General features: G+C 35.4%; 2 protein-coding genes across 3 annotated transcripts in view; both read left to right on the top strand.

The window, feature by feature from the left end:
• PTAC3 (plastid transcriptionally active 3) overlaps positions 1–2,949 on the top strand; it is a 285,319-nt gene extending 282,370 nt beyond the window's left edge. Inside the window, exons 11-13 of one of the 2 annotated variants that reach the window (XM_089808584.1) lie at positions 50–253; positions 1,483–1,616; positions 1,721–2,949. In XM_089808584.1, coding sequence (XP_089664710.1) covers positions 50–253; positions 1,483–1,616; positions 1,721–1,892 — 510 coding nt within the window. In that variant the 3' untranslated portion in view covers positions 1,893–2,949. Of the gene's footprint in view, positions 1–46; positions 254–1,482; positions 1,617–1,720 lie in introns of both variants that reach the window. The other variant, XM_089808583.1, reaches the window with a different exon arrangement.
• Positions 2,950–7,322: 4,373 nt separating this feature from the next.
• LOC149531529 (uncharacterized) lies at positions 7,323–20,685 on the top strand. Its single transcript, XM_089808356.1, has 2 exons — positions 7,323–7,334; positions 18,289–20,685. The coding sequence occupies exons 1-2, from the start codon at positions 7,323–7,325 to the stop codon at positions 20,683–20,685; spliced, it is 2,409 nt and encodes an 802-aa protein (XP_089664482.1).
• The last annotated feature ends 3,803 nt before the right edge of the window (positions 20,686–24,488 follow it).

Here is a 24,488-nt window from a genome sequence, read left to right as displayed (position 1 = left end):
CATAAAGTAGATTATTTATCAACATGTGGGCTGTTTTGTATTTTAGCAGAAAGAACCAGAACCATGGTATGCCAAAGCAACAACAGAAGAAATATGCAAATATCTTAAGTACCAAATGAAATTTGACGCCTCGGAGATGTATACTATTGAAGATGCTTGGGGATGGACATGGGCAAAAGAACTTAGAGCTAAAGTTCCGGAGATATGGACACAGGAAAAAGAAGTGAAGATTGCAATGGAAATAATGGATAAGGCATACTCCCATTTTGTCCAGTCTATGTTTATTTAAGTTGTCAAACTTTCTGGGTTCTTGTTTTACTATTTCTATTAGGATGCCACGTATATAATTAGTACTGCCCTGTAACTTTTTCTTCTCACATCTGCTTCAAAGTTTGTTGTATCTAAGATAACTTTACAAAGAAACACCTTGACCGCTCTCCACAAGCATTTTCATCTCAATTTCTGGCCAATTTCTCTCCACTTGGCACCAATTGCTGGAATCATTGCCAGCAACTGGCATGTTAATAGTTTTGCTTGCATCTATAGATCTTCAACTATATTTGTAATTTGTCTACTCAAATTTAAAGTTTTTACACAATCTTTGGTGAATCCCACTAATAATTTAAAAATTCAAACCATTAGATTAGGACTCTTTTTTTAATGTGAATGCCATCAATGTTCTTCGTAAGCATCCTATTAAGGGACGAGATTTCACTTGGTTCTTTGATGGGCTTGATTATTTCTGATTCAAAGAACTTATTCTGGCATGTTATTTCCTTACATGCTTACAATTTAATTTGAGTATGATAATTGCCTACACTTTGAGTATGATAATTGCCTACACTTCTAAAAGATGCATTAAAAGAAAAACTGAAGCAGCACTTCCTTTGGTAAAGAAAATATATTTAGATAAATACGGTTGAGCAAATATCCCAAAATTCCGCAAACCAACCTAAAATTCCTGATACAGTTTCAAAAACGTTGATCTAATTACATGCCAAATTTTCATATATAACTCCTATAGAAAACGTTCCAATCCTTCATCGATGCCTCCTTAAGTCATCGGAATCTATAGTTCAGAGGAAAAAGCTCTTCAAAAGCTTCCAACTCTTGGATAAACAATTGTCTTCATGAGCAGTCAGATGTTTATGATGACCATTATAATATTACCTATCTGCTGATACAACAAACTTTCTCCATTTTCTGACCTTGGAACAATGCCTCATTTTCTCTTTCTGAAATTTTGAGAACAAAGTTCAGAATCATTTGATGTCTTGGAACAGTTTGACCGTTAAAGGATACCAAATGAGTAACTAGTATGAATGAATATGAAACTTTTGATTAGATTATAGAATTGACTTATCTACCTAATATTGTAAGTGCATTCCGAACTTAAATGACTACATGGATGCAGTTCCTTGTTTTTACCTACCCATGTTGTTTCTGATGGCGATCTCTTATTTTAATTTGGCTTCTGGTTAGGTCATTGAAGTAGGTGGCACTCCCACGATCGGAGATTGTGCTATGGTATTACGAGCAGCCATGAGAGTTCCACTTCCTTCGGCTATGGTGTCAATCTTACGAAGAGCACATAGTCTTGGATATATTTTTGGCAGGTTGGTAATTAAATTATTTTTTATGTTCATTGATCTTCAAACCCAGAATATGCCTCTTGTTGTTTTATTGAATCCCTTTGATTCATTTAAATTGTTTTATGCAGTCCAATATACGATGAAGTTATTACTTTGTGTATGGCTCTTTGGGAACGGGATGCTGCAGTTGCGATTGTTACAGATCTTGAAGAAGCTGGTATCCATGTTTCAAATGAAACTCTAGAAAAAGTCCTTCAGGAATCGAGTCCAGAAGGGGGTCATCCCACCGCCGATTCATGAACATGTAATAGTTGTTCAGGTTGGCCAATCTAGTTGCTCAGTTGGATCATGCTGGAATGAAGGAAAAAGAGAGGCTTCAACAGTAGCCTCTTGATGATCCTAAACAGCTCATCCTTATCTGCCTGGTTCTCTACCTTGCAAGATACAAATAATTTTGTGGACAGAGCAATTAATCTTTGTTGAAAGGTTACCTTTTGATCTGTGCTTGGTAGGATCTGATCATCCCAAGCAGGTGGATGCATTTTGCAGAGCTTTTTGCTAAGAGTGTCCCCCAAGATCGGTTCCTTTGAAATATTACCTGACTTATAAGTAGAGGTCATCATAAGTTCATAGTAGATCTTGAGCTTGCAAAGCACAACTGAGGTTGAAGTTCAATTCTTGACGTATCATCAAGAAAGATTAAGACACGTTCCTTTTTTTGGAGCGTATTTAGATGGTAGCCATGATGATTTTTCAAGCTTAGAAGCTGGGTCTGTCCGTAACTTCCAAAGTGCACACTTGAGCATTTGGTGTGGAAACGGGGAAAGCTCGATAATACACTGGATATGCCAGAGTGCTATAACTTTCATAAATTTTGATTAATCATGGTGTTAATCAAAGTTTATATCTGCTTATGTTTCTTTTCCTGTTCCATAAAAAGGAAAATGTTATTATGTAAGAGAGATTAAGCTAGCATAAATTTGTACTTTGCCATTGTGGTAATGTTGTCTGGAGCCAGATATATTACTGAACAAGAACTCATCTGATACGTGTTAAAAAGTGGAGAGCACAGAATAAAGATTGAGTACAAAAGTTCAAGTAATATGCCTCCGCTAGGGACACAGAAAAGGGAACACATTGGTTCCTTCAGGCGCAAGGAAAAATAACATGTTTGAACCTCAGAAGTGGGCCAATGTCTATGCCGGCATCAAATGGGCAATTTACTGATTTCAAAAATTAAATTAAAAATCATTTAAAACTGTTTTTAAATTTTAAATTTATTTTAAAATTGCCATTTGATGCTGGCATAGACATCGCCTAGCTTGTGATATTAATATCATTTTTTTCTTATCCAAAATGATTTGGTTGATAGAAATTTCTGAAGTACTTTAAGCAATTTTGTCATGTTAAATTAAAATGATATTATTTATAAACACATTTTAATGTATTTATTTAAAAGATATATTACACATATAAATCAAATGTTAATTAATTATTATTATAAAATTGATATATATTATATATAAATGGCTAGCAGATTTGTATTATGTTTAGTTTGTTAAAACATTAGATTTCTATGGTGGAGACCAAGTGTAATTCCCAGTGACATCTCAAGTGGAATTTTAAAATTTGTTTTTGATTTTCTATAGTCGACTTGTAATATGTGGTGGTTTCTGAAGAAAGAACATTATTGTCTTGTTCTATTCTACCTTGTCTTATTGTTGTACTTACATTTTTTGATGCAAGTGGTACAAATGGGATTAAAGTGCATATCCAAAATAGCAACACATAAATTTGAAATGAATGGGGATTTAAAATAAAGATTAAGGATACATATTATCGAATTTGACATAAATATTTGCATTCTGATTTTAAACATCTTTTATGCCTTAGGTAATGGATATTTGATCAACAATTGTCCTAAAGGAATTCAATAGAAGAAGAAAAGATTGTCTTAAAGGAAAATGAATAAAATCCAAAATGATTTGCAAGTGGTGGAGGTATTATTATTATTTCACAAAATTTTGCATGTATTTCTATATTAGCGTCATACTATTAAATAGTTATTTAATTAATTTGTATTTTTCTTTTGCATCTCAAGATAAAATATTTTACCTATGTTGATTAGTCTTGTTAATTAAATTAAGTCCTACATGTATTTAATTCCAGATTCAAACTTAGCTCTGACTCGAAAAGTCAAACTTGGGCTTGGACTTAGCAAGGACTCAACAAGGATTTGAAAAATTAAAAAAAATCCATGAAATTCAAAGATTTTTAAGGATTTAAATATTTTTTCATGTATCTTTTAGTCAATTAACATCAAATACACAATATTTGAGATTAATAGAAGCTATTTAACACACACACACACACACACACTCACTCACTCACTCACTCCCTCACTCACTCCCACTGACTCACTGACTCACTTACTCAATTGCTCACTTGCTTACTTCCTTATGCAGGCATGCACTTGCTTGCTTGCTTACTTTTGCATAGATCACATAAGTATAAAAGCAAATATATGAAGGAAAAAATCTGACATACATAATATAAAGTTTAAGCATAGTGTCACTGTCAAATGTTTACAATTTTCATGGATTATGAAATCCAAACATATATCTAAATAATAGCTAGAGTGTAGAAGACTAAGGTTCATAATAACCTATGTCGTATGAATATGCTTAAGATAAGTCATGGAAGACTTTAGAGCCGTCCAGCCGTCCTCTCTCCCTATATCTGAGGTTGAACCTTAGGGGCATCATCATCCTCATTCTTATCCTCACCCACATAATTTTCATCATTAGACTTGGATCCATCACTCATAGCCCCAAGGTCCTACACTTGATCTCATCATGCTCTAGTCTCTTCGACTGTCATCGCTACTACCTCTACCTACCAATCCACTTGATCAACTCACTCCACATCTTCATCACTCAAGATGGGATCAATAGTCTTTGTGTTCCACTCTACATGTTGGTCAACAGTTTCTAATACAATCAATGACGTATTAATGCCTTGGATTTGTCTATCGTAAAAGTGAAGGTTGTAGTGAACAAAGACAAAATCATTCAAATTTTGCATTGCCAACTTATTGCACCACTTTGAGTGTATATGCTTGAATAGACTTCAATTGTGTTCGCATCTTGATGCACTAGATGGATGGCTCAAGATGTGAATAGAAATCCTTTATAAATTTGGCACGCTAGTGCCAAACATCTCCCACCATACATTTGAGACAATAAAATTTTAAATCAATTCAATAACTTTGATTTTGTCAATTTAAATTAGTAATAGAATTAGAAATTCAAATGCAAAATTATAGATTTTTATCAGGCATTAGTTTTGTCATGTTTTTCTTGCACAACTCGTGTGCAAATAAGTCTCCTTAAGCTTTCTTAAACATGTCAATTTCACGGACTACAATTGTTCCAACTCTTGCATCAGGTGACATTCTCTCAACAACACCATAGAGGTCACTCCACATCTCATTAGCTTTGAAATGTGGGTTGAATTGGGAAGTCAGAGTAAGGAAGTAGACAACTGCATGCATAGGCCTATGAAGTAGATTGTGTCATCGCTTATCAATGACATCCCATTTAGGCTCATACCTATCTTGATTCCTTGCAAAAAAAGAATGAATGCCCTCCACCCTATCTATGCCCTTATAGATGTAGCCCATTAAGAGCTTCTTTCCATCAACAATTCATAGGAGAACAACAAGTGACTATAAGAATTGCATTCATTATGAAAGTTAAAAGACAAACAATAAGCTTTAAGTTTTTAATTTTTCAAAAAATGGACTAATTTATAACATAATTTTGTAAACAAAAAAGTTGAAATGAGGACAAAAAAGAAAATTACCTTAACAATCTCAGCAATCAATGTCCAAAAGGAAGCCTCATAAAAAAATGTGACTAGTTGTATCAGTTCTTACAGTGGCCTTTGGATATGATGATGAGATCCACTCCTCATTTACAAACATGCGTCTTAAAGCAACCTTTGACTTAAGCAAGGATTGCTATGTGAAAAAGTGGTTGCAAATCTAGTGACCCCTAAATAAGACAACTCCTTTTTATTTGTGTATTTCCTCATGAGGTTGAGGACCCATGTATGATTATATATGGATTTACATACACTCCTTGCTCTACAATTGTTTTTATCTAAGGGAGTTTACTAAGATCCTCTACTATGAGGTCAATGCAATGAGCAATGCAAGGGGTCTAAAATAAGCAAGGGTGTCTCTCCATGAGAACCTTACCTTCAACAACATAATTTGTTTCATTATCTATAACTATCTACACCACATTCTACTCGCTCACATTCTTTATCACTTCATCCATTATCACACAAAGATATTCAACATTCTTTATTTTTCTCGAGGCATCAATTGATTTCTAAGAAATTGTGGCACTTGAGGAAAAAGAAATAGATTAGTATAATGATCAATGATCAATCGTAAATTCACAATTTAACAACTTAATCAAGCTTCTAAATTTATAAGTACAAGTTTTACTTCTACATTTCTAATGTTTACAATTACTTGATGAGGAGACAAGAAAGTTGAGGAGTGCAACCATTAGTCATGATGGTGCAACCCTTTGTCTTCCACACTTCATGTTTCTTCTTAATTGCACCTTCTACACTAGCCACCCTTTTGGTCAAAATAGAGCCTCCTAGCGCATCAACATTAGGGGCTTTGAACCCTGGACCATAATAGTAACATCTATTGCAATTTGCCAATAAGGGGATCTCAAACAAATTAAATAAAATTTGAACAAATTAGTTCATTGCTATTAAATTTGAAAAAATAAACAATAAACAAAATAAGCATATTATTGTCTCTTGAAAGCAAGAGAAGTAAGACATAAATTAAATTAATAAGTACCTTGTTGCATTGAATGAAATGTTGTTGTCGATAAAGTAATCTTGAAGTGTCGATTTTGCATTATGATGCTTCTCCTTATTCAAACTCATGCTCTCAAGCAAGGGTTGTGCACCTAGAGCCATGTGTGGAACAAGGATGAAATCAAGCGTCAATCTTTTCTTACACATGTGAGGCCCAATGGTCACACTCTTAAAAGCAGTAGCAATAATAGGTGGAGCAGGAGATAATGGCGAACAAAAACTAGAAGATCCCTCTTGAGCTAAATGTGTCATTTTTTCTTGTTGCTTCTTTTTCAATTCCTTTTTCTCCATTTTTTTCTCTAGAAGAGCTTGTATATCTTGCAAACCATCCTAGGGTACTTTGCATTTTTTAGCGTTGTGCCTAGGCATATGTGCTAGGTGATACTTCAATCTATTTATGCCTCCCTCGTTATATGTTACAACACAATGCTAACATGTAACAACTCATTTTTGTGGCCCAAGATGGCATGTTTTCGATCCCTATCCCTTGCTACTTAGCTAGGTCTGCATCGGGGTTATATGGAGCCTTTGTTCCACTTCTTAAAGCCTCGCCCTAAGAAATGATGTCAGTGTGGTTGTTGTTGCAACATGAATATATTATACAATTATAAAAAAAAAAATTTAGCATCAAATCAAATTTTAAAAGGGCCTTCTTAATTCTTACCTATCAAGTTTGTCATCAAGGTAAATTTGAATAAATATAAATAGTAGAGACAAACAAATGTAAACAAAATAGAAAGTAAAAATATGAATGTAAAACAGTTTACAAAATAACCCAAAGAAATTCAACTTGTTACTTACCTCTTCAAATTTGCACAAACAATGAAAATACAGGTAAGTTTGTAGAAACCTCCTCCAAATGCTCCATTTAGCTCTTCTCAATGCTTAAGTGCAAGCTACAAAGTTGCATAAACAATTAACAATTAATATGGGAGAGCCAACCAATTTGCTAATTTCTCTCTCAAAACCCCTATACTCTTCTCTAACACTTTTCTCTCTATCACAAGCATTAAAAAAGGATGGATTGGCCTTTTTAGATCAAATAGATGTTACACAAAGCACACAAAATTTACTTAACCCTTTCATTTTTTTAATTTTTTGCACTTTATGTGTCCTGTTATTGGTGAGAGTCTAGAGCTTGGGACTGAATGAGTCCATGGTGACTCTACCAGTACATTTTTGTGTCCAAGGCTAGAGGAAATTTGCCTTGTATTGATGGACTCTGCCCCAGAATCGACGAAACCTACTCTAACTTGCATAGTCCTAGAATTAAGTTTAATTCCTGTTTCTCCCTAAATAAATTATGATTTTGTTTGATTTAATTCTTATCAATTATTTCCTCCACTTGGAATTCAAATCAATTTTGAATTCTTGACTCATTCCTCCTTCTACATGTCAATGTCTTCCTACATTTGCAACTTGCAACCTTAATCACTCCCTAATTTACTACAACTAATCTAACCTGATGGAGGGTGCTCCCTTTAATACCATAAACCATAATAGAAACAAAGAAACAACAACAATTGCGAGAACAAAATATGAACTTCTTATTTGCACCATAAATGTGGAATTACAAATTTCATAAGTACAACATGCTAATCCACATGGGTGCCTTCATTATAGTAATCTACAAGACTAAGCTGCTAACTACCACCTAGAGTTGTCTTAGACAATGTTTGGGTCTTTCTTAAATAGGCAATTTTATGTCATCCAGGAAGGTTCTAGATGTTCAAACTTAATAACTGGGGCCGACAGACCCTAACAATACATATAGAGTCGGCTAAATACATATTTGACAAATTATTTTAGAAATTTTGTAGCCCAACTTCTGAAGGCCATAACTCTCGAACTGTTGCTCTGATTGGCTCTTATAACCACTTTTTGAAAATGCCAGCGCCTGATTTACAGACTTGGAATGATGCAATCACCCTTTCATCGAGTTTTAAGACCTCATCCGAGCACTCTAAGGCCTCCAACAGTGAGCCTGAAGATTTTTCTACAAAATTTTCCACCAAAAATCCACAATAACTTTTCCTATACTTAAGCTACAGCGATGAGATTTTTATGGTAGGCTTATAATTCTAAAATAAACGTTCATGTAGAAAATGAGAACATTTTGAGCTCATATGACAAACTTACTAAAAATAGCAAGTTCTCATAAATAGTAACCACCCTCTCTACTAATCTTTATTAAAATAAAAAAGACTGAAATGAAAATATTTTTGGGTGATGCAAGATTTCTCTTATACCTAGGATGCTCTTGCATCAAACACCTAAGGTAAGTTGAGAAGTGACCCCATCATGTCTCAGGTGTTTAGAGGAAAACCAAGATGGTTGACCTTCTCCCTTGCTAACTATGATGAATCCTCTACTGACCTCCCTTTCCATTTGACCAGGTATTCCTCATAAATTTTGTTCTTGGTACTTTTACTAACATGACTATCTAGTATCTCCTCAATCTCCTTTGTAGCCGAACTAGCTGCTAGAATACTCCACTGCACTTCTACAACTTCATCTCCATCACCTCCTTCATAATACTCTAGCAAATTTGAAATATTAAATACTAGTGACATATGCAATTCAAAATTCATAAACATTTCTCGAATCATGCCTTGTGATGACCCCTCTTAGGATTCACTCTTATTGCATTTCCAAATTTGCAATTTTAATTCTATAAAGAATTACTTACGATATTTCTCTTAACAATTCGTCAAAAGTTAATAATGGTAATATATAGGCCCCTTCCTCAATATTTCTTTAATCTTATTTTAGAAATTATATAATTAACTTCTTGATGTTTCTTCCCTTAATATCCAAATATATTTATCACTTCTTTTCCTTATTTTTGATGAATATTTCTTAGACCTAATCCTCATTCACCAAGTTATCTTCCCTTAATATTCCACACTTAATAATGTCTTTTAAACACTAGTGGGTCATGTGCCTTACTTGGTGTCCTTGTGGTACGTGTAATAGATTTTTATCTATGTAACTTGAATGCTTGAATGTGGATGAGAACCAACTTAATATGGGTTTGAATATTGTTTCTTATGTGGACACTTGTTTTAATTTTCACCTTTAATGAACATTCGATGCTTAGTGGATACTTCCTAACTTGTGTTTAGGTTTGCTAGTGTTTGAAGGTTTCCTTCTTTAATATGAATGGATGCTTGCCCTGTATAATATCTGCCTGTCACTTGCTACGAGCCAAGGCCCACAATGAATGATATTTGCTCTCATTTTGATTGATAGATGTTTGACTTCTATATTGGCTTCTGATATCCTTCTTGCCCTCTGTTTGCATTCACTCCTTTGTATCTAGTCTCTCTTCTTTGTCTACTACATCCTCTATTTCTCTTTTTCTTCCATCCCTCGATGCTTGTCTGATTATTGTCCCCTTTATATGCATATTTGTCCTAGTATAAAGTGTGACTCTCTATTCCTCTTTCTCCAATGGTCGTAACATTCTAAATACTCCATTCTTGAAGAGACATGCCCTTTGATTGTTGTTTGATTATTTCCTTAATTGATATTAGTTACTTTGCTAATAGTCTTGTGCAATAGATTTCTATGGTCATAGTTTGTTTGTAAGGAAATATTCCTTGTAGTGTTGAAGGTGATGAGATGTTGAGTGTTAATCTTTGGTCAAATATGATACATATGGCTTAAAATCTTCTTGATAATGTTATATATATATATATATATATATATATATATAGCAAACCATGTAGTTTTGGTACTTGCAATTTCTTGATGATAATTATCAGATGTTTAAACACTAATGTATGAAGTGTTGAGAGTTATCAATTCTAGGTCAAACTCCATATTTGTGTCCTTTAATCACTTGAATTGTTACCAATTTAGATGTTCATCTTTAGTGGTATATTCAAGACATCCTCTACCAAGGTTCAAAATATAAAGTTTTGATATTTTCGAGTGTCAAGGAAAAATATATCATCTCTACGACCATTCATTTGGGTTTAGTCATCTATATTATCTATATAAGTGTAAATTTCTCTAGAATGGGGATTTAGTTCACTTTCTAGCAATATAATCTCATTTGGTATATATGTGAGAGATATTCTACAATACCATAGTCACATCATATGGTAGTTTCATAAATATAAGAATGTTAAATAGTTTCTTTCTTAGAAGCAACAAAGGTTCAATATAATATAATATAAATATTAAATTTTCTTGCATTGATTTAACAACATATGATATTATATAATTATGTAGCAATATTATTATTTATTTATCTGACAATTATATTTATTTATTAAGATTTAAATATTATTATAGTAATAATTGATTATATTGTATTAATTATTATTTTAAATATTATATTGATCATTGTGTCATTGTTTTAAATAATTTGACCTCTAAGATTTGAGATATCACATGCCTTTACACTATCTAGCACAGTTCAAACTTCTTCATCTTCATCTTATTATATGTACCCACTTGAAAACACTCCTTTCTCAAATGAACCATGACTTCATCTCCAATTTGAAATTCCTTATACCTCGTCTTCACATTTTTCTTAGCCTTATATTGTGTATTCATCTTTATGATGTGTTTCCTCACCTCCTCATGGATGTTCTTCAAATGTTATTCAATTTTTTCCCCCTCTACACTACTTATCTCTCCTTTATCCAACCGCCTCAATTTAGAAGCATTTTTGGGACTACTCCCATATATAATATGGAATTTTGATTTACCACTAATCCTGTTGATAGAATTATTATATGAAAATTCCGCCTGTGGTAAAATCATATACCATCCTTTTGGATTCTCCAACCAAACATCTCAATAGGTTTCCCAAACTAAAATTCACAACTTCTGTCTATCCATTATTCTGTGGATGATGTGATGAATTGAAATTCAAATCTGTCTTCAACTTCTTCCACAATGTATGCCAGAAATACTTAAGAAATTTGGTATATTGATATGAAACTATACTCTTTGATAGACCATGTAGTCTCACAACTTCTTTGAAAAACAACTTTGACAAATGAACAACATTAGTAGTCTTCTTGCAAGGAATAAAATGTGTCATCTTTTAAAACTTGTCAACCACCCTAAAAATAGAATCATGCCCACATTGCATCCTCAATAATCCAAGAAAAAAATCCATTCTGACAAACTTCCACGACTTCTCTAGTATAGGTAATGGTTCACTCCTTTTGCCATCTAACATACTCTGCAAGTTTGTACAAACTTCTTCACATCTTGCTGCAACTATGGCCAATAATAACTCAAAGAAACCAAAGCAATAGTTTTATCTTTGCCAAAATGTCCAGCCAATCTTATGCTTTTGCTTGATGAGATTCTCTCTCATTGAACTTCTTGAAATGTACAAATGGCTTCCTTTGAACAACCTACTGTCCTAGATCATGAAATACAACCACTTTCTCCTCTCAAGTGTAACAAAAAATATACAAGTCTTCCATGCTTCACCAAAATCAAGATCATTTGGATACAATGTACTGAGTTCCTTGAACCCAACCACCTCTATTTGCATCTCTGTCAGCAAAAGTTGTCTTCTACTAAGACCATCTGCAACTTTGTTAGACTTCCCACTCTTGTGTTTCAAAACAAATGTATAACTATGCAAAAACTCAACCCACTTCAAATGCCTTTGGTTCAATTTTCCTTGACTATTCAAATATTGCAAAGCTTGACAAAAGTATAAAAAACAAACTCGTTAGGAAGAAGATAGTGTCTCCACTTCTTCAATGCTTGAACTATAGCATAAAATTCCTGATCATAAACATAATATTTTATTTTTGCATCATTTAAGTTCTCCCTAAAATAAACAATAGGTCTACCTTCTTGGCTCATCACAACTCCTATTGTTGTACCACTAGCATCATAGTCTACTTGAAACACCTTGTTAAAATCAGGAAATGATAAAATAGGTTGCTTAATAACTTTTTATTCTACAAATTAAAACTCTTATTTTCTCCTACAATCCACTTAAACTATTTCCTATCCCCTCTCATTGTTTCAATCAAGGGTCCACAAATACTGCTAAAATCTCTTATGAACTTTATGTAAAAACTAACTAGTCCATGAAAAGATCTTACCTTTGTTGCACTCCTTGGAGTAGGCCATTCAAGGATAGCCTTCACTTTCTCTGGGTCCATTTTCAAACCTTCTACTGAAACTACAAATCTAAGGTACACCAACTCCTTTACAAAACTGCACTTCTTTAGGTTTATCAACAACTTTTTTTCTCTCAACTTATCAAACACCTTGCAAAGATGAATCCAATGCTCCTCCAATGTCTTACTAAAGATTAAAATATCATCTAGGTAAACAATGACAAACTTACCCAGAAATTCCTTCAGTACCACATTCATGAGCTGCACAAAAGTTCTTGGTGCATTGGTTAGCCCAAAAGGCATGACTAATCACTTATACAATTCTTCTTTGGTCTTGAAAGCAGTCTTCCATTCATCACCTTCTTTGATATGAATCTGATGCTACCCACTCTTTAGATCTATCTTTGTGAAATACTCAGCTCCACTCAAACAATCCATAATATCATCCATCCTTGGCAATGGAAATCTATACTTGATTGTGATCTTGTTGATAGTGTGAGAATCTATGCACATACTCCATTCTCCATTCTTCTTTGGTGCTAGTATGGATGGTACAACACATGGACTTAGACTCTCTCGAATCAATCCCTTTTGCAACAACTCATGAACTTGTTTGTTCAACTCTTCACTTTCTGTTGGTGTCATCCTATGTGCTGCCTTGTTTGGAAAACTAGCTCCTGGAACCAAATCCATTTGATGACTAACATTCCTCATTAAGGGAAATCCATTAGGTACATGATCTGATACAATATCAAAAAAATCTCCTGACATATCTGCAACTTTTGTAGTTACCTCTTCTACTTCTTCATTACTATCTTTTGAAATTATAGCAAAAGACATATGCTTATGCTTAATACCTTTGAGAAACATTTTTCCATCAACAAAGCATATTTTGGCAAAACTATATACCTTTTCTTCTTTCTCCTCCAATGACTTTAACTTATGTTTCACTCCATCCTTGGTTAGAGTATAGCTATTTTCTTGCCCTTCATGTACTACATGTCTGTCAAACTACCATGGCCTACCTACCAACATATGACATATGACCATAGGTATGATATTACATAATACCTCATCTTGGTAGCTTCCAATCTTGAACTTCACTGAGCACTACCCATTGACCATGACGTTGTGGTCATCTTGCACCCAAGCAATACAGTATGGACATAGGTGTTTCTGTCTCTTTAGCTTCAACTTTGTGACCATTATTTTTGACACTAGATTGTTAGTACTTCCACCATCAATTATCACATCACAACACTTATCTTTTCATCTACACCTTGTGTGAAACAAACTCCTTCTTTGATCAGGTTCATTCTCACCACTCAACAAGACTCTTCTATTAGCTAGGACTTCTCCTCTTCCAACATCTTCAAAATGTGATGATCTGGTATCTTTATCAACATGTGCAACTCTGGCCTGGCCTTTTGTTCTTTGATTTGTCCTTCCTTGGTACTAGGTACATTCAAATGCTCTATGCCCTTCTTCTCCAAGGTGAAAACATTTCCCACTAAAGCCTCCTCTTCCATATCCTTGTGCTTTGTCTATTCCTCATTGATCTCTATTATTTTGATCATTAAAACAATTCTAATTGTTTCCCCTCTAGTTATGACTACTATTCCTAGCCTCATCCTTGTTCTTCGGATCATCATTATGACCACCATAAGATCGTCTGCCAGATCTTCTACCATGACCTCTTCTGCGATTCTTGTTATCAAACTTCTTGTTTAGTTTTTCTTCAACTCTTAGGGAAAACTAGTATGCCTCCTCAATACTGTCATTCAAACTAGACTCAGCTCATCCTAAATACTTGGCCCTAACCCATTAAGATAACGTGCCACTTTCTCCTTATTAGCTTTTGCATGGCCGATTCTAATGAGAACTTGATAAAAATCTACGGTATACTCTTGAATAGATTTTCCCACTTTCTTCATCCCTTGCATTTTTTTGAACAAGTAAAGCTCATAATCCATGTGAATGAATTGTCACTTCACTTTAGCTATCATCTGATCCCATCTAGTGATTTTGTCCTTTCTCTTTCTATTTTGCTCCAACTAAACCTCCTGCCACCAAATCTTTGCATGTCCCTTCATTTCCACCTTCGCAAACTTGACCCTATCAAGATCATCAATATGTTCATACTCAAAGTATTCTTCCAATTGATTGATCCAATCGATCATCTCCTTTGGGTTGAGGTTTCCCAAAAATGTGGGAACTTCAAACTTAGGTCTTTTTCCAATCTTGGAGATGGCCCTAAAAAGCCTCTCTTCCTCTAGTTTTAGAACTTCCTCTACTTCAACATTTTCTTCTACTTCATCCTTATCCTTGCTTTATCTCTTATGGGAAGGTTTATTCCTCTACCCATTTATTCTTCCAATGCTTTCTTTTGTCTTTGGAGGGCTCTAAAACCCTCAGGTGTAACACCTACAACTCTTCCATCACACTCTTTTCGTGGAGGCATTTTTTACACTTTCATTGAAACCCTAGTGCAAACTAGCTCACAATCAATGATTTGTCTACACACTCAGCCCAAACCATGGTCTTGGTGTGAACTACCTCACATTCAGCAATTTGTCCACACTTAAGAACTCTAGCTTTGATACCACTTGATGGAGTGTGCTCCCCTTAACACCATAAACCATGATAGAAACAAAGAAATAACAAAAATTGTGAGAATAAAATATGGACTTCTTATTTGTGCCGCAAATGTGGAATTACATAATTCATAAGTACAATATACTAACCCACATGGGCACCTTCATTGTAGTAATCTGCAAGACTAAGTTGCAAACTACCACCTAGAGCTATCCTAGACAATGTTCAATCTTTAATTAAATAGGCAATTTTATGCTACTCGGGAAGGTTCTAGATACTCAAACTTATACTTAGGGCCAACAAGCTCTAACAATACATATAGAGTCAGTTAAATACATATTTGACAAATTAGTTTAGAAATTTTAGTAGCCCAACTTTTGAAGGCCATAACTCTCAAACTGTTGCTCCAATTGGCTATTATAACCACTTTTTGAAAATGCTAGCTCCTGATGTACAAGATTGAAATGGGACAACCACCCTTCCATCGAGTTTTTGGATCTCATCTAGGCAATCTGAGGCCTCCAAAAGTGAGCCTGAAGATTTTTCCACCGAAAATCCACAATAACCTCTTTGATACTTAAGCTAGAACAATGAGATTTTTATGGTAGGCTTCTAATTCCAAAATGAACCTTCATGTACAAAATGAGAACATTTCGAGCTCATTTGGAAAACTTACTAAAAATAGCAAGTTCCCATAAATTTTAACCACCCTCTCTACTAATCCTTATCTAAAATAGAAAAGACTAAAATGAAAACATTTTTGGGTGATGCAAGATTGTTCTTACACCCAGGATGCTCCTGCATCATAACCACTTTCTCGAAATGTGTTTATTTCTAACCCCAAACAATTATGGAAAATTATGATTCATGTGTTAGATGGTGTTTCCTCCACAACCCACTTTCTACCTTATACAAGAACTTTTGGAACTAAGAGGAAATTTTATTTCCTTATTACATTTCCTCCTGCATCATAACCACCTTATCCTCTCCCATAGCACTAGAACTCTCACCTTTCTCCAAGAATACACTTGTCAACCTTGACCAATTCCCAACTTCTAGTGAAACAAATAGTCTTTCACTCATACATACATTATGCAACTTCTCGTAGGGAAATGTCATGTTCAAGAGTTCAAACAATGTAAGTATGCTATATCATCAAGACAATGAATAAATTTGAAAGATCTAGCATGTCTGCTACAATCAAAGAAAATAAAATAAAAAAGAATTCAAAACAAAATAACTAGACCCAAATATTGTCACTTAGGTAATTCTATCACTTCTCTTTTTTCCATGGTGATTGTGTGGTTCTTAGTGTTGCAAACTTGCAATTATGGCTCAAAGATTCAAGAGAATGATATTCAATTCACGATCCTTTAAAATAAAGAAGCACAATTTATAGTATTCCTAATTTGAATGAATGGTCAAGATTGATCTAGAATAATATATTGATGGATGAAAATGATTATATCAACTAAAATTGAATTGTTTTCTTTTCAATTTGTCATGCCCAAATTTACAAGGCAAAAAACCACCATCATTTTTCCTTTTTGAAAAACAACTATGTATATTAGGGTAATATATACTTCAATTGTTGAATTGAAGGTGGATCTCTGAGTTATTTGATTTGGCATGGAGTGGAGTGGTTTATAATCTCTAGGTAGCATTAACAGTCTTAACTAGGTGTAAGATAACAATGGCAGGATAATTATGTACTACATATCCTCGAGATGTAGTCAGTTGAATAGATAATCCTAGTTGGTGGCAATGTAATAGCATTCGTTTCATTTTTAAAACTCCAGCCTCTAAAGGAGAGAAAATCAAGGGATATCTATCCTTTATAAGTTTCCATGATGTCACCTTTGTTAAAACTCAAGTATTGGCATCGAGATATGTATGATGAGATATTACTTTAAATTCTACATCATAACTTTCAATAAACATTGTTCTTATAAATGAAAATCTACAATTCTCATTCCAATATGGACTCATACTTGATAATTTAGAAATGTGTGAATTACCAGATTATTCTAATTATTCCTAATTTGAATGAATGCTTGAGATTGATCTAGAAAAATATATTGATGGATGAAAATGACTATATCTGTTGGAAATGATTGAAAGGATCATGAATGAAGAATAATGGAACTGGTAAAGAATGTTTTCAATCATTATTTTGTCATTGATGTCAAACTTGCTACTTGCAGGAATGAAAATTGCTTAAGTGATCCAAATATTATCATGAGAATTTCTGGAGTTTGATTGTGTCGTAATTTTTAAGCATCAACGTTTCGGATCACACACAGTGATCCATCATCAGGATGAGGAGTGCAAGAGAATAGAGAAAAAATGTAAAGTGGCAGATTGGAGGGAGCAAAGAGATTAAAAAAGGAGGAAGAGGGGGGGGGGGGGGGTGGGGTTAGTTGAGGTAGCCCGCAGATCGAGGGGGGGGGGGGAAGAACTAGGATTCAAAAAATTAAAAAGAGGGCAATTGGTGTAGAGGAGAGAAGAGAAGATCGAGAAGAAAAAACAAAAAATTAAAACATAAAAATTCAAAATTGAAAAACTAAAACTAAAATAGAACAAAAAATACTAATTTATACTAATAACGAAATAATGCAATAAAAAGAAAAATAAGAATTACGAAATAAAGAACAACGAAATAAATATATAAAAGTGGTAAATAAAGTTAAAAAACTAAAAAATGAAAAAAGGCAGGAAAGAAACAAAACAAATAAAAACCAATTAAAGGGGGGGAACAAATTTTTAACAACAAAAAGAAATAAAAATGAAAAACTAAACAAAAAAAGAAAAAGAAAATAAAAAGATAAAATAATATAAAATGAAATAGCTTTTAATATTACAGTTTTAAAGAATTAAAAAACTAATAGATAAAAAGAAAAAAGGGGGGGGGGAAGTAAAGTAAAGAACAAAAAAAGGACGACAAATGAAAACTAAATAAATATTGAAATTAGTTGGCGAGACTAAGAAGAAAAAATGAAAAAAATGACAAGACACTACGCACAATAACCCTACCCCCAATAATAATGAAAACGAGATAGAGTTTGAGCACGAGAACCTGAAAGAAGGAAGAAAAGCCAAGCCCAACAACCAATGAGAAAATAAAAACTCGGGGGAAGGGAGAGAAATGGGGAGCCCCAAGGAGGGAGAGCCAGACACCAAAGAGGAATAAAAAGAAGAACAGGAAGGAGCAGGGGACTGCTACTGAACCAGCTGGCGGCCAACTATCTTCTCTGGAAGGTGTCCGATCACATTTACTCCAAGGTACGTCCTCCTCTTGTGTCTCTAGCTCACCTATCGCATGCTTTCATGTTTCTTCCGTATCGGGGTTGGTCGCCTCTCAATTTTTAGATCCTCGAGCCCCTTCTGCTTGTCCTTCTTTTTTTCTGCCAGCTAGTGACGAGATTGCTCGTCCCTCCAGCATTTCCCCCCCTCGGGTTGCATCACCCCCCAGCCTGGTTAGTGGGATTTCACACCCCCTTCACAATTCCCCTCTTGAGGTGGTTTCTTTTTCACCCTCCAGCCCGGTCAGAAGCTTGCACTCGGTCCCCATCATCTCCGATTGGGAGAACAAATTAGTGGTCAACATTTCCAATGCTTGTCTTGACCCGCTTACTTTTAACTTTATTAAGCGTGGTCTAAATTTTGCGCTAGCCCCCCATGAGGTTCCATGTGTTGATTTCCTAGTGGAAATTGAAAGTGCAATACGCTCGCTCCCTAACGATGAGGCTGACGAAATTCGACAAGATTGTGCGGTTGCACTTAGACATGCTAAACCTCCGAAGCGCAACATTTCTAGGAGAGAGTCTCTAGCTTTCAGCAATTTTTTGAATAATAATGATGTTATTCTTGTAAAAGCTGACAAAGGCAATGCTACTGTAATCATGAGCAGACAGGACTACATTACTAAAATGACCAACCTTCTCTCTGATTCGGGTAGCTACAGAGTCCTTTCCATTAACCCTTGCTCCAAGATCTCCAAGAGGGTCAAAGGAGCCATTTCTTCCTCTTCGTTTGATGATGGCACCAAGAAGAGACTTTTACCTTCCAAAGAAGTGACCCCGCGCATCTATGGTGTCCCAAAAATTCACAAAGCAGGCGTCCCCCTCAGACCCATTGTGGACACCAGAGGTTGCCCCACTTACCTTCTTGCCGCTCATCTTGCCAAGTTAATCTCCCCCCTAGTGGGCATCTCCAGGACTTTCATCAAGGATTCGTCCCACTTTGTTAATTTCATCAAAGATACCAAGCTGGAGAAAGATGACATCTTGGTCAGCTTTGATGTGGTCTCCCTCTTTACCAAGGTTCCTATTTATGATGCTGTTGAAGTGGTGAAGAGCAAAACTAACATTGAGATCGCCAATCTTGTTGATCTATGCTTAAGATCAACTTTCTTTTCCTTCCAAGGGGTCATCTACGAGCAAGTAGATGGTGTCGCCATGGGCTCCCCTCTCTCCCCAGTGATTGCTAACCTTTATATGGAGCATTTTGAGGAGTTGGCCCTTAGTTCTTTCCCCCTCAAGCCAAAATGGTGGAAACGGTACGTTGATGACACCAATGTATGTTGGCCCCATGGGATGGAGAAACTTGAGGAGTTTCACCAGCATATCAACAGTATTTCTTCTTGCATTTCTTTCACCAAAGAGCTTGAATCCAATGACCGGTTACCCTTCCTTGATGTGTTACTCATTAAGAAATCTGATGGATCTCTAGGTCGTCGGGTGTTTCGAAAAGCCACCCACACTGATTTGTACCTCCATGCCTCTTCTCATCACCATCCCAGCCAAAAAGTTGGCATCCTTAAGACCTTGGCTTTAAGGGCCCACAGAATCTGTGACGATGACCACTTAAATCTGGAGCTTACCCACCTTCGCCAAGTCTTCAAACTGAATGGGTACTCCGGTAAACAAATTTCGAAGGCCTTCGCCCAAGCTCGTTCTTTCTTCTTATCCCTCTCTGCTCCCAAACCCAATCCCTCTCCACCCCCCTCCTTTGTGTCTCTTCCCTTCGTTGATGGTGTCTCGCAAAAGCTTGCCAAGATTTTGAGTAAAAAAGGCTTACGGGTGGCTTTCAAAACCTTACATAGGATAAAAAACTGGACCCCTGCACTCAAAGACTCCAATGATGTCTCTTCAGAATCAGGAGTCTACAAAGTGTCTTGCTCTTGTGGTATGCCTTATATAGGTGAAACCGGTCGTTCCTTTAGCACTCGTATCAAGGAGCATAGTGCGGACATCAGACATGATAGGGTTCAAAAGTCAGCCTTAGCTGAACACTCATCTACCACCAAGCATCACATCTGCCTAGAAGATGCTCGTCTCTTATCTAAGGAGGACAATTATGTCAAGAGGAAACTTAAGGAAGCAATTGAAATCAATGGTCATCCCATAAACCTTAATAGGGACGAGGGATGGACCCTAAACCCCTCCTGGTTTCCGATGTTAGCCAAGTGCCATCGATCCTAGTCTCGCGATCTGCGCTCGTCCTCTGTTGTTTCTTCTTTTTTGTTTTTTTCCTCTTGGTGCTGGTTGCTGGTCAGTAGCAGTCCCCTGCTCCTTCCTGTTCTTCTTTTTATTCCTCTTTGGTGTCTGGCTCTCCCTCCTTGGGGCTCCCCATTTCTCTCCCTTCCCCCGAGTTTTTATTTTCTCATTGGTTGTTGGGCTTGGCTTTTCTTCCTTCTTTCAGGTTCTCGTGCTCAAACTCTATCTCGTTTTCATTATTATTGGGGGTAGGGTTATTGTGCGTAGTGTCTTGTCATTTTTTTCATTTTTTCTTCTTAGTCTCGCCAACTAATTTCAATATTTATTTAGTTTTCATTTGTCGTCCTTTTTTTGTTCTTTACTTTACTTCCCCCCCCCCTTTTTTCTTTTTATCTATTAGTTTTTTAATTCTTTAAAACTGTAATATTAAAAGCTATTTCATTTTATATTATTTTATCTTTTTATTTTCTTTTTCTTTTTTTGTTTAGTTTTTCATTTTTATTTCTTTTTGTTGTTGAAAATTTGTTCCCCCCCTTTAATTGGTTTTTATTTGTTTTGTTTCTTTCCTGCCTTTTTTCATTTTTTAGTTTTTTAACTTTATTTACCACTTTTATATATTTATTTCGTTGTTCTTTATTTCGTAATTCTTATTTTTCTTTTTATTGCATTATTTCGTTATTAGTATAAATTAGTATTTTTTGTTCTATTTTAGTTTTAGTTTTTCAATTTTGAATTTTTATGTTTTAATTTTTTGTTTTTTCTTCTCGATCTTCTCTTCTCTCCTCTACACCAATTGCCCTCTTTTTAATTTTTTGAATCCTAGTTCTTCCCCCCCCCCCCCTCAATCTGCGGGCTACCTCAACTAACCCCACCCCCCCTCTTCCTCCTTTTTTAATCTCTTTGCTCCCTCCAATCTGCCACTTTACATTTTTTCTCTATTCTCTTGCACTCCTCATCCTGATGATGGATCACTGTGTGTGATCCGAAACGTTGATGCTTAAAAATTATGACACAATCAAACTCCAGAAATTCTCATGATATTACTAATGGATTGTGGAAATCAAATGACATTGATCCAAATATTATCAATTGGTTGATTGATAAGGAGGAGGCAATCAATAAGATGTAACTAGAAGCACTTAGAGAAAGGTTGAAGTTATGTTGTTGTAAAGAAGTATAATGATCAGCTAAAGCTATTGATGAAATAGTGTATTGATGACATACTCTAAGACATAGAGGATGGACACACTGAGACACATGAAAGATGTAAGGATTAACTAAGTCATTTGTAAAAGCCTCACTAAGTTCATTGGAGAGAGCCGAGCAAGCTAGTTAGAGCCGAGCAAATTCTTAGTTGAAGCTAAGAAAGTTCAACTTCAATGTAAGTCAAGTGATTATTTAGATGTCGAGTAACACAGAATCCTTCAGGCGCCGAGTAGCAGAAAAAGGTAATGGATGCCGAGTAAGTCTTCAAGTGTTGAGCAAAGCATAAATGCTATAGGTGTTGAGCGCCAACAAAATAATAGGAGACAAGTAACTCAGGAAAAGACTTCAAGTGCCGAGCATCAGTAAATACAGTAGGAGCCGAGTAACATAGAAGGAGCCAAGCATCGGTAAACCAATGATGTTGAGTTGCTACATTATTTGTTAAGTCAAAGATTCGCCAAATCAATAGCGATAAGTTTGTTACATCAAATTTTTTGAATTAGTTGGATGATAAGGATGATGAGTAGATATCACGAAATTCTAGGTAAACCATGCAAACCAATTCAAGGCGAATGCTAATGGATTTATCATGAAGTTTCTAGAAGAAGCAATTTGGAGGGAAAATAATACTATTTTCTCAAGATCAAATCAAGATTTGAGCAAGAAATGAAGAACATAACTTCTTTATAAGGAGTTATAGGTCAAAGATCAGAGAGAGGGAGTTGGTCATAAGTGTGATCATGTGAAGAAGCCAAGAGGAGTTAGTACAGAGCATCAAGACTCTGAGTTGATCAAGTGATCATAGAGTGCATTGGTATAACGAGTGGAAGAAATCAAGGAGACAGATCTTGAAGGGTGAGCAAGATGTCAGCACTGCAAGGGAGGAAAGCCAAGCAAAGAAAGGAACTAAAGAGTAATCTGAAATCTGCAAGGTTAGAGTTGCAATCTTTATCAGGTCAAAACCTTTCTAATACTCTCTTACCATTGTATTAGATATTGAAATCCTACATTGCCAGGTTAGCTTAATAGCTAGATGGATAAGCCTCAGGAAAAGGATAGAAGATCCCCAGGAGAAGGATAAAGAGATCCTTAGGAGGAGGATAGGAGATCCTTAGAGAGGGATAAAAGATTCTTTTGAGAAGGTGATTGTAAATCCCATGGAATTGGGAGAGTCTAACAGCTCTATGTAAGTCCTTTAACAGGGTGACATTCCAAGTTGAATGTTCTTAAGTCCTCTAATAGGGCACACTCCTAGTAGGGTGTAGAAATCCTTTAACAGGGTCACATTTAATAGTGTGTTGTAGCCTTTAATAGGGCAGACTATCAGAAGTGTTTGAAATCAATTGCGCAGTTATTTTGCGGGTGTCATCTCCACCCCAGTTTTACCTTCTTATTCTTGGAGGGTTTTTGGGTCATCAAAATCATTTGTGTTATGTGGTGATGCATGATTACTTTTCATGATTGTTTAATGATTAAATTGCATGCATGATAAGAAAGTAAAAAGGATAGTACTTCTGATTCACCTCTGTTTTATTAGAAAGTTTGAATTGGACATTACAAGACTTTGAATAACTAATTCACCTCCCCTCTTAGTTATTCTAAAGAATTCTAATAATTGGTATCAGAGTCCACTACTGATTTCTTTCAAGGTACTAGCAGCAAGAAGATCAAGATGTCCAAGAGAGAAGTTCCCAAGCTAAACAAAGACAACTTTGTTGCATGGCAAAGTTTGATGAAGCTACACCTTGAATTAATAGGTGACTATGCACAAACCTCAATCATAGTTGATTATGTAGACCCTACAGGACCCCTCACTATAGATGATATGAACAAGAAGGAGCACAATCAAGCGATGTTAGATATTGCTTCAGCACTAAGCTATGCCAAGTATGATGACATCAAAGAATGTGGTACTACACATCAAATGTGGGAAACATTATCAAGAATCTATGGAGGAGATGATAATGTCAAGAGAGCCAAAAGAGAGAGCCTAAGAGGGAAATTTGATGACATGAAAATGGAAGAAGGAGAGAATGTTGCTCAATATGGTGCAAGGATGAAGGAAGTAGTAAGTGCTATAAGAAGTCTAGGAGGACAGTTAACAGAAGAAACAATATGTAGCAAAAACTTGAGAACTTTGCTTCCTATCTATGCTATAGGAGTATCAGCCATCCAAGAGCTAAAGTATGTACCAGGAAATGTATTGTCATTTGAAGGAATAATTGGAAGACTCACTGCCTTTGAGCTATCCAACTTTGACAACTACAAGCTAGAAAACTTTGAATCTGCATTCAAAGCCAAGATGACAATAAAAGACAATGATGAGGTGCAGACAAAGAAAAAGAGTGGAAAAGGAAAGTATGTATCTAGTGACAACAACATTGATGAAGATGATGTAGACTGATTGGAGGCATTACTAGCAAGAAGATTTCACAGAGGAAGAGGAAAATTCAAAGGTAAGCTGCCAATCATTTGTTTCAATTGTAATGAAGTTGGTCACATTGCAGCCAGATGCACACAAAAGAAAAATTACAAGGATGGAGGCAACTTCAAGAACAAAAAGGAGGACAAAAAGGACTACA

This window comes from Cupressus sempervirens, chromosome 11 (genome assembly GCF_028749045.1).
Source record: "Cupressus sempervirens isolate cs-2001-9-10 chromosome 11, ASM2874904v1, whole genome shotgun sequence".
Lineage (NCBI taxonomy): Eukaryota > Viridiplantae > Streptophyta > Pinopsida > Cupressales > Cupressaceae > Cupressus > Cupressus sempervirens.
The sequence above is the reverse complement of the archived record's forward strand: the minus strand, read 5'-3'. Positions and strand labels throughout refer to the sequence as shown.